This window comes from Engraulis encrasicolus, chromosome 20 (assembly GCF_034702125.1).
Source record: "Engraulis encrasicolus isolate BLACKSEA-1 chromosome 20, IST_EnEncr_1.0, whole genome shotgun sequence".
Classification (NCBI taxonomy): Eukaryota; Metazoa; Chordata; class Actinopteri; order Clupeiformes; family Engraulidae; genus Engraulis; species Engraulis encrasicolus.
The window spans coordinates 22,053,772-22,068,771 of NC_085876.1; the positions used below are offsets into that span (position 1 = coordinate 22,053,772).

Here is a 15,000-nt window from a genome sequence, read left to right on the forward strand (position 1 = left end):
TGGTCACGGTAGATGTTGACATGCATGTTTATTTTGGTGATGAAATGTGTTTATCATGGTGTCATCAGACCACATACCACACATTTGCTTAGACAGTGTTAAGCTTGTGTGATAATCAAGTCAGTAATAAAAAGAAAGGTATCAGCAGCTTACAATCAAGTATGGTAGTAGGACTGACATGGTTGTGGGCTGCATGGATGCCGTCAACATTGGTAAGCTGTATTTCACCTAAAGAAACGTGCATTTCAACATGCACTGTGACTACTGAAGCAGATCATGATCCTCTCTATGGGATTTTAACTAGCTTTTACTAGCTTTTTCACCACCATAAACACACAAAAATGGGAAAATTAGTAATTTAAGTGACATTATTGACCTTACTTTTCTGTTGTAAGATCATCAGATGTATTAAACTTACTCTATGCACATTCTGGAAATAACTGGCTTATTGAAATACTGTATTGTTCAACATGTTTATTTCCATTGTTGCTGTGCACTGTGGATACAGTGTTATGCACGATTATATTGGTCAGAACATGCTATGGAGTTTCACATATTGTCTGACACGCTGCAGCATATACTAGTGAATAGGAGAGTGTTTTGGATAGGCTGCTAGTACTGGACTGGAACGAAGTAATACCTGTCAAACAGCTAGCTAAGTGATGTTTAATCTACTGAAGGTCTTTGGCAACAGTGAAATAGCAGTGTACTTGTTTTTCTTAGCTGTCTTCTTTTACGCTATGCAATGCAATATATTCAATGCAGCGATGTTGGACACCTTTAAGATAAGCCACACCTATCCCTCTGTGTCGTTCCTCTGAGAGAAAAATACCACAGATAAGCCTTTTTTTCTTCTCTGTGATGTACTCAAAACACCTCGGTTTCCAACATAGTTCTCCAAACCATACCTGACAGCTTTATTGTATAATTGGCTTTCAGAGGGACTGGCTTTCCAATGTTATTTTCTATATGTACAAAAAGAAATCTAGCAGTCAACACAGTCAGTTGGTGTCATTTACATAGTTATTCAAAAGCACTTCAGAGATGGGAGGATGATGGTTGTGTCGTGTGTGTGTGTGTGTGTGTGTGTGTGTGTGTGTGTGTGTGTGTGTGTGTGTGTGTGTGTGTGTGTGCGTGTGCGTGTGCGTGTGCGTGTGTGTGTGTGTGTGTGTTATGGATGTCTGTGTATGAGCACTGCTTTGCTTTAGGTCATCCTCTCCTCCTTGAGATCTCTAACTACCTCCACTCCCCTGAGCTTTTGCTAGCAGCTTTATTTGTGTTAGCTGTCTGCTGTCTCACGACGCTACGCTCACTTCTAGCTGAAAAACCTGTCAGCTCAGCGCAACGCTACTACCCGACACATGATGTGTTTCTCTTCAGCGAACCAACTCTTCAAATTTCCAGTGATGGATATTTTTTCTTGGAAATAAGAATATAGAATGTGTAAACAATCGAGTATGTAGGGTGAGAATGGGCTGGCTGCCAGAGAGAGGAAGGAAAAACTCAAATTCATCAGTTGCCATTGGGAGGCATTATAGCAGAAATACACCAGCGGCAATCTGAGCGAGGCGAGCGACGGAAGTAATTGACTTTGTATTGAGTCGCGCGACAAAAGCAATTCTGGAGACTAGAGCGATTTGCGAGACGAGCGTGACAGTTTGAAGTTGAAATCTTTTCAACTTTCTATGACGCGATTCGTCGACAAGCCACGACAGCCAATGACTGTATAGAGGTCAGTGACCACAGCCAATGGGAATGCTTGAATGCTTTGGCTTCTGCCTGTACGGACATACACTAGTCTCCTCAATCGCTCGTATCGCTTGCTGCTGCACTCCGTCGCTTGAATCGCATCGCGTCTGGTCTATTCGCGCGGTTAGTCTTTACTACTAAGGGGTGCATTAGCAAGCTTATGATGAGGTCAAGGGGGCGTTGGGAGGCTTATGATGAGGTCCAGGGGGGCGTTTATTTATTTCTTTTTTTAAAAGGTTGAGAACCACTGATCTACAGTAACTTAGAGTACGACTGACCTTTTATGTGGTTTGTGCTTTGGAGGCTGAGCTATTTAGGATTTTACTGGCTGAGGACACATTTTCCCCTAAAAAGGGCTAGGCGCTTAGCAGGCGTTTTATGTAGGTGTTTTAGGCATCAATGGGTTAAGCATTGAATTAAGACAGCATTTTTACTATATACAGTACCAGGGCTCTGAATTAAAGGGGTATGCCACTATTTTGGGTCTTAACACAGTTAAAATCGTTGGCCAGTGTTTATGTAGGTGGAAAAGTGTCTTATTTTTCATGTTGTGCGTTGTCTTGCTTTAAGACAAGTTAAAAGAGGGAATATGTCGCTAAGCTAGTGAAAGTCAATGTATCCATGTAGCATGCTACAATGCTACACGGATACATTGACTTTCACTAGCTTAGCGACATATTCCCTCTCTTAACTTGTCTTAAAGAAAGACAACGCTTCACATGACAAATAAGACACTTTACCACCTTTATAAACCCCAGCCAACGATTTTAACTGTAATAAGCCCCAAAATAGTGGCATACCCCTTTAACCTTTTTCATCACCAGCCAAAATGGCTAGTAGAGTGGAGAGTAGAGAGTAGAGTAGAGTATCAATCCCGAGGGAAATTAAGGTGTGCAGTAGCATAAATACAGTAGGCCTACATACAGTAGGCCTACATACAGTACATACATGCTTACAGTATATAGTAGATAAGTAATCTTGCTAGCCAAATACACACTCACTAATGGGTCAAAATGGCTAGTCGATTGGTCTTTTCTAACAGCCAAACTGTCATTTTACCAGTATTTAGCCAGTTGGCGGCTGTTAATTTAGAGCCCTGTACAGTACAACTGCAGGAATGGAGGGAAGGAGTCTGATGTACGTGTGTGTGTGGGGGGGGGAGAGAGAGAGAGAGAGAGAGAGAGAGAGAGAGAGAGAGAGAGAGAGAGAGAGAGAGAGAGAGAGAGAGAGAGAGAGAGAAAGAGAGAGAGCGATAGAGAGAGACAGACAGACAGACAGACAGACAGACAGACAGACAGACAGACAGACAGACAGACAGACAGACAGACAGACAGACAGACAGACAGACAGACAGAGAGAAAGAGACTAATTCAATTTTTCTTTTCAAATTTCAAAAATGGTTGCTATTAGATTTCATGTCACCCTATTGCCATTATGTGCCATGAGATTTACAAAAATACAGTATCTTCAGTGAAGGCCAGAACGAGCCAGAATGAACTCGTCATTTCAGCCTTTCATCCATAACCAGGCTAATCTAGTTCTTACAGTCTACAATTGCAGAGCTTTTTTTTAATCAGAGACCAAAGACATGTAACACCATTAAAAAAAAACATGTACATACAGTATGTGCTAACCTACAAAACATTAGATAACATTTTAGCAGATCATTGTTCTGGCTGACTGGTCATCATTGCAGATACATAAGAGGTGGACTTTTTTTAGAGCATTGAGACAAAAAAAGCCATAGCTTGTCTAAATTACTCTTACAGAAAACTATGCAGAGTCCTTTTGTTTTTTGTTCTTGTTTCATTTCTCCCATGGGCTTAGCCAAATGAAATGAGCTCCAGTAATGGTGGAGGAAAAATTAAAAAGGGGTCCCTGACTTCTGGGAGCCTCACAGCAGCAAAACATTCAGGGAATAAGGGCGTTGGCAGCCTAACACACTTTTTGCTACAGCAGGCCTCTGTTGTTCTCAGTCTCAGTTACATTTGGTTTTCTGATTTATGTTCTCGATGTTTTGTCTGTGTGTGTGTGTGTGTGTGTGTGTGTGTGTGTGTGTGTGTGTGTGTGTGTGTGTGTGTGTGTGTGTGTGTGTGTGTGTGTGTGTGTGTGTGTGTGTGTGTGTGTGTGTGTGCGTGCGCGCGTAAGTGTATGCATGTGTGTGCGCAGTTATACTGTACGTGTGTGTGTGTGTGTGTGTGTGTCTATCTGTGCCTGTTGAAATGCCAGATTAAGAAATAAAGGAACGAAGGTCGACTGACTCTTTTTTCCAAATCTTTTTTGTCCTTCAAACTCTGCCCACGCTGCAGCTGTGCCCCGGACCAGCTCGACCCAGTGCAACTCTGTCCCTGAGCCACGCTTCGGCAAGCGCGTCGGGAACGACTTTGCGGTGGGCGCGGCGGTGACATTTGAGTGCAACCCTGGCTACACCCTGCACGGCTCCTCTGCCATCCGCTGCGAATCGGTGCCCGACGCCCTGGCACAGTGGAACGACTCCCTGCCCACATGCATCGGTAGGCTGCCTGCTACAAATTAACCTCCTGGAGAAGACTGTGTCCACGTTGGAATGCTGGGGAAAAGCTGGCCACATATTTCGTCAGTTAAAGATTCTAGAACACTGCACGCACATTCTGCTGTAGACTGATTGGTTACATTGGGGGCCACACATTTGTGATTCTAGTACACTGCACACACATTCTAGACTGATTGGTTACTTTGGGCAGTGTAGACCTGACAGTTAATTTACAGAACACTGTAGAGACGTACAACTGCTATCTTCTTTTTATCGTCTTTTATTTGAGGTAGTGCGCAAGACTCCATGATGCCGTCTCTTAGTGGAACCTTTAAATCCACTTTAAATCCAGTGGAATGATATATATGAACTGTTATCAGGCCTTGATGAGTTGGGATATCCTTGGATATCCCCCGTCAGACTGCTAGAGATTACACCCTGTTTGATTTCAGCCTGCTTCACCACTTAGTTGTAGGATTTCATCATGTCATTTCTCTTTTTTTTTTCAAAGTGCATGTAAGGGCATAAAATTGCCAGCAGCAACGGCACCTTATTATATTTGACAGTTATAATGTGATGAAATGGTGGAAAGGTACAGAAGTAACATGCAATGTGTAGTAGACAGGTAAGTGTTCAAATGAATGTGATGTGCGGTATAGCCTACCTCAGTTGCCTCTTTCACCAGAGTTGTGCTATAGACTTTTAAAGGATTTTGTTGCTTGGCAACCCTCAAAGCTTTATAAATAATGCAAGTCTGAGCTATTATTATTTGGAGCGAGCAGAGAATGAACATGCCTCCAAACTGTTCACAAACGCATAAATCATTCCATTAGATCTAAAGGCACTTCTCTTCTGCACTGCCCCAATCAGAGACTACAGTACCGGTAACCATGGATATCCGAGAAAGTTTTTCTTTCCCCACGGCAACGAGACTAACTGGGTGAACACAAAACCAGCAAGACGTCAGGAAATAGTTTGTCATTTGTATGAGCATTCTCCAAAACTGTACAGACTCCACATTTTAATTGTTTACCACTGCTTCAAGCAAATCATAGTAGATATGTTAGCTAAATAGTATTTGCATTTCAATCTTGTACGTAGCTGGTGTAGCAATATCCTTACCTTCCTTTTACTTATATTGGTGACACTGAGCGCATTTACATGCATGGAATATTACGATTTTAAATTATATGATGGCAGTATTCGGTTTGCATACAAGTTATGTGAACTCTATTCATTTTGAATGGTGCCGTGTTTCGTGAATAATCCGGTTGCAGAACACTGCCTCACACATATTTTCTAGAACCTGTTTTAGACTGCATACTGAGAATGGAATATTCCTCTCAAAACCAGAATACTCTGTGCAATTAACTCCAGTCATTCAGACAAAGCTTGAGAGTATGGTACAGATGGGAGTATCAATACCTCAAATTAAGCATATTGTTGCTATGTAAGATATGTAAGCTCAATTGCAACACATCATACAATTCAATTGCACATCTGCACACAGCTACATACAGTAGCCTACATACAGTACAGTCAATTATAAGTGCAATACTGCAGCAGCATTGGGAGAAATCACTGTGACCAGTGAACCAGATGATCCTGGGGGCTGAGGAGGATGCTTGCGGCATCACTCGACACCCCAGATACTGTAGCCCCAGTGCCCCTACCCAGAGATAGTAACAATGGAGACAAAAGAAGAGGAACATTTTACACAGAGAGAGAGAGAGAGTGGGGGGATGGAGACAGAATGAAGGTGCAAAGGCACGAAGGACAGAGAGAGAGAGAGAGAGAGAGAGACAGAGAGACAGAGACAGAGAGAGTGAGAGAATCATGTCCCATGAATCCTTCCACCACCTCCAGCTGTCAGCACTCTGTTACCCCAGAGCCTCTGAGGGTTAGATTAGGGTTGCATGTGGCCTGGCACGTAAAGCTCAGCTTAGCTTGCGCTGTAATGCCATTGCAGACGATGCCGACAGAGAATCACATACCGAACAGTAGCAAAAGCACGCACGGCAAGGCCCCCTGGCAGAAGATCAACTGGGTGGTCTCAAGGTGTGCGTGCGTGAACCCCAGACAATTGGTGATGTACGGCAGCCTCCAGAGCTAGTGTGGGAATGTGTATGTGTGTATTTGTTTGTGTATTTTGAAAGTGCTGAAGTGCATTGGGGACCCTAGGAAAAGACTTTAAAGCCCAGGTTGGGGCCAGCCATTCATATCCAGCCCAGATTGGGGCCCTAGGCAATTGCCTAGTTGGCTTGCCTGTTTGTGACAGGCCTGGCCTTAATGAAAATAGGCAAGATGCCCCCGCCCCCTGCCACCACCTCTGGCACAAATCTCACTGCCCCCACTGATGCCTCTCCTACCTTCCCATGCCTCCCCTGCTCACTCAAGCCGTTCTTAAGCCAGGCTCAAGCTACATGACTATGGGCCCGATTCTCGACAGAAAACCCCCCTTACGACAATAAGTGGAACATTACCTCCCAGGACCATTGTAAGCGATTGACGGGCAAGATTTCCTTGTTATGTGCAACATTATATGTAGGTAGAATTTTGTCGGCTCAAAGAGTCGCTAATTGCAAATCGTTAATATCAAACACAATTTGATATTAACGTTTGAAATAGAACGTCTTTGCGATCAGGGATTAGATTGACAGTTGCGACCCGGCGTCAAAATTAGGCAAAATCTGGAGTGGTATAGTTTGAGCCTGGCTCAAGGAGTCAGTAGGAGGCACACGGTTTACCATACGGATTCCAAACACGGCAAATGCCAAAGTGCCATCTCTCACATCCAGGGAAGCTGACAAGGGGGGACAAAGGGGTCAGCTGTCCAGGGCCCAGGGGGATGGGGGGGTGGCCATAATTGAGTCTTCATTACATTGAATGTATTGGGTGGGGGTGCCCTTTCAGAGGACTTTGTCCTGGGCCCAGCCAAAGCTGTCAGCGGCCCTGCTCACATCATACTGTCTCATTCGCTCGCTTGCTACTGTAGGTGCTCAGACTGCTCCCCCACCACCCGTACAGCTACGTCTGTTGAAATGTCCATAGTGCCAGGGGCTTTTCTTACAGACATGTCAAAGAACATGTTTTTATTTTGCAAACAAGGCACTTTTGCAGAGCTTACTGCTCTGTATCTGCAGCACCATGCACATTGCAAGCTACACAAAGTGTTGCATCATCTCGTTTGAGAGCATGTCATTTTAGTACATAGTAGTGCACCATTGCTAGCCTACTGTACCCTTTATGGAGAAATAAAATCACTAATCTGCTATAAATGTCAAATGGAGGCTCGTGTCGTATATGTAAAAAGTGGTTCAACAGAGCCGGGACCACAGTTGTGTTGTTGTGCGGTTGTGTGAGCTGTACAGGAACAAAGGTACAGCTCTTGTTCTCAGTCCGTATGTGCTGATGGGCAGGGCCAGGGTGTTGTCTGGCCTGAAAGGTTAAGAATCCATTCTGATTACCCTCGCCCAAGCGGCATTCTATCACTGCTAAAATATGAATGAGCCTGAAATTGCTCTGAACTGAATTTGTTCAATAATTTACCATCTGACACAGATATATTGAGCTGGCCAGCCACCACATACTTCTCCATTTTCTCATCCCTCTCTCTTTCTGTCTCTCTCTCTCTCTCTCTCTCTCTCTCTCTCTCTCTCTCTTTCTTTCTCTTTTTCTTTCTTTCTTTCTTTCTACCTTTCTCTCTCTTCTCTCTCCCTCCCTTTCTCACTCCACTGTTCTCTGTCACTTCTCTTTCTCTCTCACACACTGCCTCACTTGCTGGCTCATTCCCAAACTTGGCTTCTCATCCTCCCTTGTTCTCTCTCTCTCTCTCTCTCTCTCTCTCTCTCTCTCTCTCTCTCTCTCTCTCTCTCTCTCTCTCTCTCTCTCTCTCTCTCTCTCTCTCTCTCTCTCTCTCTCTCCCCCCCCCACACACACACGTACATCAGCCATTTCTGTTCCAATATAAGACATCAACCATTATATCCGAAACTGCTCTTAGTTGTTTAAACAAAGTGATTGGCACTGACCTCTAGATTATCCTGTTGTCCTTGACAGATAGCATCAGACCTACACAGAGATGGGAGGAGTGGGCAGAGGAGGGGAGAAGAGGAGGAGAGGTGAGGGGGAGGGGAGGAGAGGAGAGTAGGGGAGGAGAGGAGAGGAGAAGAGAAGAGGAGGGGATGGGTGGAATTGAGTGGATGGGAGGAGAGAGGAGAGAATGCGAGGAGAGGAGAGGAGAGGAGAGGAGAGGAGAGGAGAGGAGAGGAGAGGAGAGGAGAGGAGAGAAGTGGAGACAAGTGGGATAGTGGCAAATGGGTGTCCAGTCAGGAGAGAGGAGGGGAGGAGAGGAGAAGATGGGAGAAGAGGAGAGCAGGAGGGCGAGAGGAGGAGTGGGAAGTAGAGGAGAGGAGGAGGGAGAGAGGAGGAGTGGGATGGGGAGTAGAGGAGAGGAGGAGGAGAGAGGAGGGGGATGGGGAGGTGTAGATGCCTGTGAGTGTCCTGGCAGCATTAGATATCAGGAGAGAGGAGGGGAGCAGAGGAGAGAGGAGGAGTGGGATGGGGAGGTGAGGAGAGGAGGGAGAGAGGAGGAGTGGGATGGGGAGGTGAGGAGAGGAGGAGAGAGGAGGGGAGGGGGGAGGAGAGGAGGAGAGAGGAGGAGTGGGATGGGGAGGTGAGGAGAGGAGGAGAGAGGAGGGGAGGGGGGAGGAGAGGAGGAGAGAGGAGGAGTGGGATGGGGAGGAGAGGAGAGGAGGAGTGGGATGGGGAGGGGGGAGGAGAGGAGGAGAGAGGAGGAGTGGGATGGGGAGGTGAGGTCCTGGCAGCATTAGATATCAGGAGAGATGAGGGGAGGAGAGGAGAGGAGGAGTGGGATGGGGAGGTGAGGAGAGGAGGAGTGGGATGGGGAGGAGAGGAGAGGAGGAGAGAGGAGGAGTGGGATGGGGAGGTGAGGAGAGGAGGAGAGAGGAGGAGTGGGATGGGGAGGTGAGGAGAGGAGGAAGAGAGGAGGAGTGGGATGGGGAGGTGAGGAGAGGAGGAGAGAGGAGGAGTGGGATGGGGAGGTGAGGAGAGGAGGAGAGAGGAGGAGTGGGATGGGGAGGTGAGGAGAGGAGGAGAGAGGAGGAGTGGGATGGGGAGGAGAGGAGAGGAGGAGAGAGGAGGAGTGGGATGGGGAGGTGAGGTCCTGGCAGCATTAGATATCAGGGCCGGGCCATTTCATATTGACAGGCTGGCTCTCCAGCTCTCCTGTGGCACGGAAGACAATAGTTGGCAGGCCTTCAGCAAACAAGGGGAAATTGCTTAACCGCTCTTCTCCGCTGGGAGAATGGCAAAATGTCACACCTTCCCTTTTTCCCTCCTCCTCCTCCCTCTCGCTTCCTTTTTATGTGAAGCGTTGTCTCGAGGAGGCTGACATTATTCAGTGTCCTTTAAAAAATGTGTCATACCCAAATCAAAGAAAACGTGTTCGTTTGCACGAAGGCGTTTAGGCGATAAGCCAAGGCGGGCAGGTCCCCTTTTGTCAGGCTAAGCCAGTTATGGGCGTCAATGGTGTTGTAGGCAGGGCTGGACTGGCCATCTGGCATAACGGGCATTTCCCGGTGGGCCCTGCACCCCTGTGGGCCCCTATTTTCAGAAATGTAAAAATATATATATATATATATATTTTTTACGTTTCTGAAAATAGAGGCCCACGAGGGTGTGGGGCCCACTGGTGCGTCAGTTCTGTGCCGCTGATTATGAGGGGCCCCTTTAATCCAGAAGTGCCCGGGCCCTATTTCTCCTCCAGACCAGCCCTGGTTGTAGGCTATATCTCCTCCCAGCTTCCCTCCCTGCCTGCCTGCCTGCCTGCCTGCCTGCCTGTCTCACAGCAACCTTGGCTGACGTGACAACCATGAAGGCCGATGGATGTCCTTGATAGAATTGTTGGAAAGGAGCAGAAAGAAAAAGCCAATCGACAAGACATGTGCTTCTTTAGTTTATGAATGAAAAAGGCATTGTTGGGTCAGGACTCATTGATGTGAGCTTCAGAGTTGTTTGTTTTATTTTTTGTTTCATTGAAACTTTTTGTCAAGATTTTGTCAATGTTCAACCACCAACCACCTCACATTATACATAACTCACCTATTCTGTGTGTGTGTGCGTGTGTGCGTGTGTGCGTGTGTGTGTGTATGTGTGCGTGCGTGCGTGTGTGTGTATGTGTGCGTGCCTGTTTGTGTGCGTGCCTGCTTGTGTGCGTGCGTGCGTGTGTACGTGTGTGCCTGCTTGCGTGTATACGTGCATACGTGTGTGCGTGTGTGTGTGTATGTGTGTGTGTGTGTTTGTTTCTTATCCCCTGCAGTGCCATGTGGAGGTGTGCTCACGGCCCGCAAGGGGACCATCCTGTCCTCAGGCTACCCGGAGCCCTACGACAACAACGTCAACTGTGTGTGGAAGGTGACGGTGCCAGAGGGCGCAGGGATCCAAGTCAGTACAGCAGTCTTGACACAGCTACAGCTTTGCTTTGTTTGATGTCCTGTAAAATTAATGTTTTGTTTTGAAAGTAGAAAAGTATTGAAGTGTGTGTGTGTGTGTGTGTGTGTGTGCGTGTGCGTGTGCGTGTGCGTGTGCGTGTGCGTGTGTGTGTGTGCGTGTGCGTGTGCGTCTCTGTGTCCGTGTCCTTTTGCATGTGCAAATGTGTGTACACGTTTGCATGTTTGTATGCATGCGTGTGCGTGTGGGGGGACTGTTTAAAAAAACTTTTATGAATAAAGAGAATTCTTAATATGCCGGTGCATAATGAATGCAGTCAATGTTTAATTTACGACAGTGAGGGATAAAAATATATTTTTGAACTTCCGCGTCTTCCCTCTTGTTTGCCTTGTCAGGCATCCTTCCCCTGAGCCTCCTCTATCCTGTCTTTTATCATTTCTTCTATCCTTTCTTCTATCCTGTCTTTATCTGCTGATACATAACAATAAATGACAAGAAGTCATCCCTTCATCTTAGTCACGTTAGCTCCTTTTAAGCCCCCCCACCCCCCAAACCATAGAGTTCTGTGGAAATGTCTTAAATGTGCGCTGTGTAGAATGCCGGCCAGAATGGGTAGAACTACTGCAACTATGCTGCTCATTGAAACTGTGCTGCCTATTGCCAAATGTGATCTTTTCTTAAATATTACCAAATAATAAACCCAAATTTACTCGCCAAATTTACTAGTATAACCAAAGTACAGTAAGTTTTGCAGCTAAAAATGTCTATTTCTGGAAATTCAAAATGGTGGACAATGGAGAAGACCCCCTTTTTCATGTTTGAAAATTGCAATTTTCCCAGTCATAACGAATACTTAGAATGTGATAGTGGTGGTAAGCAATAATGAAAAAGGTAATATTTGTTAATGGGCTGGGCAGCATGAATTTTGGAAATAAACAACTGAAAATATTACTCAGTGCACCTTTAATGGTCTTTATCTTCATCTCCCCCTCTTTCTTCTTCTTTAGATCCAAGTTGTGAGTTTCGCCACAGAGCATAACTGGGACTCCCTGGAGTTCTATGACGGACCGGACAGCAATGCGCCCAGACTGGGAAGCTATTCAGGTGAGGGCAGGGTGGGGGAGAATCACGTCACATGTCTGACGTCTATCTTTGGCGATGTAGGACCGTTTAACAGATATGTCTGACAGAACATCCTACCGTAGGATAAAATTGCAATGGAGGACCGTTTGTCAGAATACCTGCCAAATCCTACCGGCAACATCACTCCACAGAAAACAGGTACCAGGCGTAGTGCAGAGCCAAGTCTCTTCGCGGAGGTACGTGGAATGGTTTGCGAGGCTAAAGGAAGAAAGGCTTATTCAAGTTTTTGAATGAGAGGTCCACACATTTGAAATATTTTTTTATCCCATGGCAGAATCATGCCAGAGATTTGGGTGGAAACATTGTCATTTCACAGTTTGTAGCTAAAAGCAAAAAAAATGATTTTATATGTACGGACATCTCCCTTACAAGGTGTCCACTTGCGGCGTCAGGTGATCTTGTAGCCGGCAGAAGGGGAAATGTAAGGATGATTGTAACTTTAGGAACGGAACAAAGGTTGCCTGGTTATCATAATAATGACAATAATGAGCATAATGTAGAATAGAGAGTAGAGTAGAGTACCGTTTATTTATCCCAGGGGGAAATTAAGGTGTCAAGTAGCATACACACATAAATAAAGACATTGCCCACAAGACATAACACACATATTTACACATAAAAAATGTACTGAAGTGTATTATGTGATGAAGTGGTTTTTAATATTTTGTCAAAGTGATTAATTCTTCCAGGGAGGCAAGGGGCTGAACTGAGGCCCAAGGCACTATTGGCAGAGAGAGTAGAGTGAGAGAGGTTCCATTGGCCCATTGTTTCCGAGTTCTATTATTGCAAGGGGGGGGGGGGGATCCCCTTTTAGGCAGACCTAGGCAGACCTAAGGATTATTCTATTCAATGCTAGGAGCATTATGACACGCCCTTTTAGGCAGACCGGAACCTGGTCACATTAGGTGCCCATACAAACCTATTATGTTGGCACATCTCTATATACTTAAAGAATCTCTGCTATTGGTATGTCGATGCACAAAAATACATGTATGATGTAATAACATGTACTACAGTTGTAGTTACATGTTATTACACCAGTCATTCCACTGTACCCAATGAGCAATGAGCAAGTACTCTGTAATTAAAGCCCTGTTAAAATGAAGTACCTTGTAATCTTTCATGGAGTCCAAGGTTTCTAACTGTGCGCGCCACTGTCTCCATTCCTTTACTCGTCCACTCAACTCTCAGAGCAATTACACCCAAGTGGGATTCAAATTAAGCAGTGGTTTTGGCCAACTAGAATGAGACAAAGGGGAAAAAAAGTCAAAGCCTGTTTTCTTTTCCTTTCATTATTCGTCGTTACTTTTTCCTTGTTTTGTTGTTGCTATTTTGTTGTTGTTGTTGTTGTTGTTGTTGTTGTTGTTGTTATTTGCGCCAACAAACATGCACACCTGGACACCCCTAAACACAAAGTCTAGACCAGACAGATTGATCGCTAGTCGCTATGCTATACCTCTGCTCATTAGTCGCCAAAAAAAAAAGCAAAAACAACAAAACATTTCATGGGTTGTTTTTCTTTTTCTTTTTCTGGTTGGTCACAAAACAGTAATTAACCCATCACCAGGGCTCTCTACACGCTGCGATGAGCCCAGGCCTGCATCATGTTTTCCTTTTCAGCGGCAAATGAATTCCCTGGTTTCCCTCCTCTCCACAAAATCGAACTGGGCGAGGGGAAGTAGCCACCCCATTTGGTTTTATAAGGCTTTGTTAGTGCACAAAAGCCCCTGACAGAAACGCATCGATGGTCTGGAAGTAGGCTACTCTGTGTGTGTGTGTGTGTGTGTGTGTGTGTGTGTGTGTGTGTGTGTGTTTGTGTGTGTGTGTGTGTGTGTGTGTGTGTGTGTGTGTGTGTGTGTGTGTGTGTGTGTGTGTGTGTGTGTGTGTGTGTGTGTGTGTGTGTCTGTGTCTGTGTCTGTGTCTGTGTCTGTGTGTGTGTGTGTGTGTGTTTGACATGTGTGCATGCGTGTTTGAAAAGCATGTGGGTGTGTGTATCTGCCACGACTGACAGTGCCATCTTTAGATCAGTGTGTGCAACGGTGGGTGAAGAGGAGAGGAGGAGAGGAGAGAGGAGAGGAGAGGAGAGGAGGAGAGGAGAGAGGAGAGGAGAGGAGAGGAGAGGAGGGGGGAGGAGAAGATGAGAGGAGAGAAAAGAGGAGAGGAGAGGAGAGGAGAGTAGAGGAGAGGAGATGAGAGGAGAGGAGAGGAGAGGAGAGGAGGGAAGGGAAGGGGAGAGGAGAGGACAGGAGAGGAGAGGAGAGAGAGAGGGCAGGAGAGGAGATGGGAAGGGGAGGGGAGGGGAGGGGAGGAGAAGAGAGGAGAGGAGAGGAGAGGAGATGGGAGGGAAGGGAAGGGGAGAGGAGAGGAGGGGAGAGGAGGAGGAGAGGAGAGGAGAGGAGAGGAGAGGAGAGGAGAGGAGAGGAGAGGAGAGGAGAGGAGAGGAGAGGAGAGGGGAGGTCGGTAATGAGGGAGGCCCATCACAACTGCACCTTTATTAGCCTGACAGGAACACGTCAGCCCTGCTGTTGGGCACCGCGTTGCTTGGTTCTGTTAGCAGCTTCAAGTGATACGTTCCTGAGAAAACAAGAGCAATGGTCTTGTCAGCACATAGGCAACAGACAATAGGCAACAGACATTGTGGTTGTGGTTCTCTCAAACTTGAAGACATGTTTCCAAGATAATTTCAGTGGTTTTCAACATTTAAACTTGTGAGCCATGACAAGAACATGGTTGTTAGCTGGTTCCAGTGAATAGAAGACGAAAGGGGTCAGTTGTATGAGGCTGGGAACCAGGTGGGGAACAGAATTTGTTCCTCATTACATTGTATGTATTGGGATGTGGGACCTTTCAATTGACTGTGTCCCGGCTCTACTGTTGTTGGCTCATCCTGGTCACACACACACACTGTAAAAGAATAAAGCATGAATATGTGAAAGGTATTCACTGTTAAGCACTTGAGTTCTCAGTGTAAATGGTTTGGGAATTGTTATTTGTACAGTTCTGATGGGCCGGAACCTGGCTTTAAAGGTGTACTTACTATGTAGGATTGTGGCCAGAGGAGGTATTGCGACTACAGTGTGCTGCTCATAGAAACGAAGCCAATTGGAGCCAATTTGGATTGAAGC

General features: G+C 46.0%; 1 protein-coding gene across 1 annotated transcript in view; it reads left to right on the top strand.

Annotated features, from left to right (window-relative positions):
• csmd3b (CUB and Sushi multiple domains 3b) overlaps window positions 1-15,000 on the top strand; it is an 810,903-nt gene that overhangs the window by 569,124 nt on the left and 226,779 nt on the right. Inside the window, exons 35-37 of the mRNA XM_063186185.1 lie at window positions 4,059-4,262; window positions 10,602-10,726; window positions 11,740-11,836. Coding sequence (XP_063042255.1) covers window positions 4,059-4,262; window positions 10,602-10,726; window positions 11,740-11,836 — 426 coding nt within the window. The remainder of the gene's footprint in view (window positions 1-4,058; window positions 4,263-10,601; window positions 10,727-11,739; window positions 11,837-15,000) is intronic.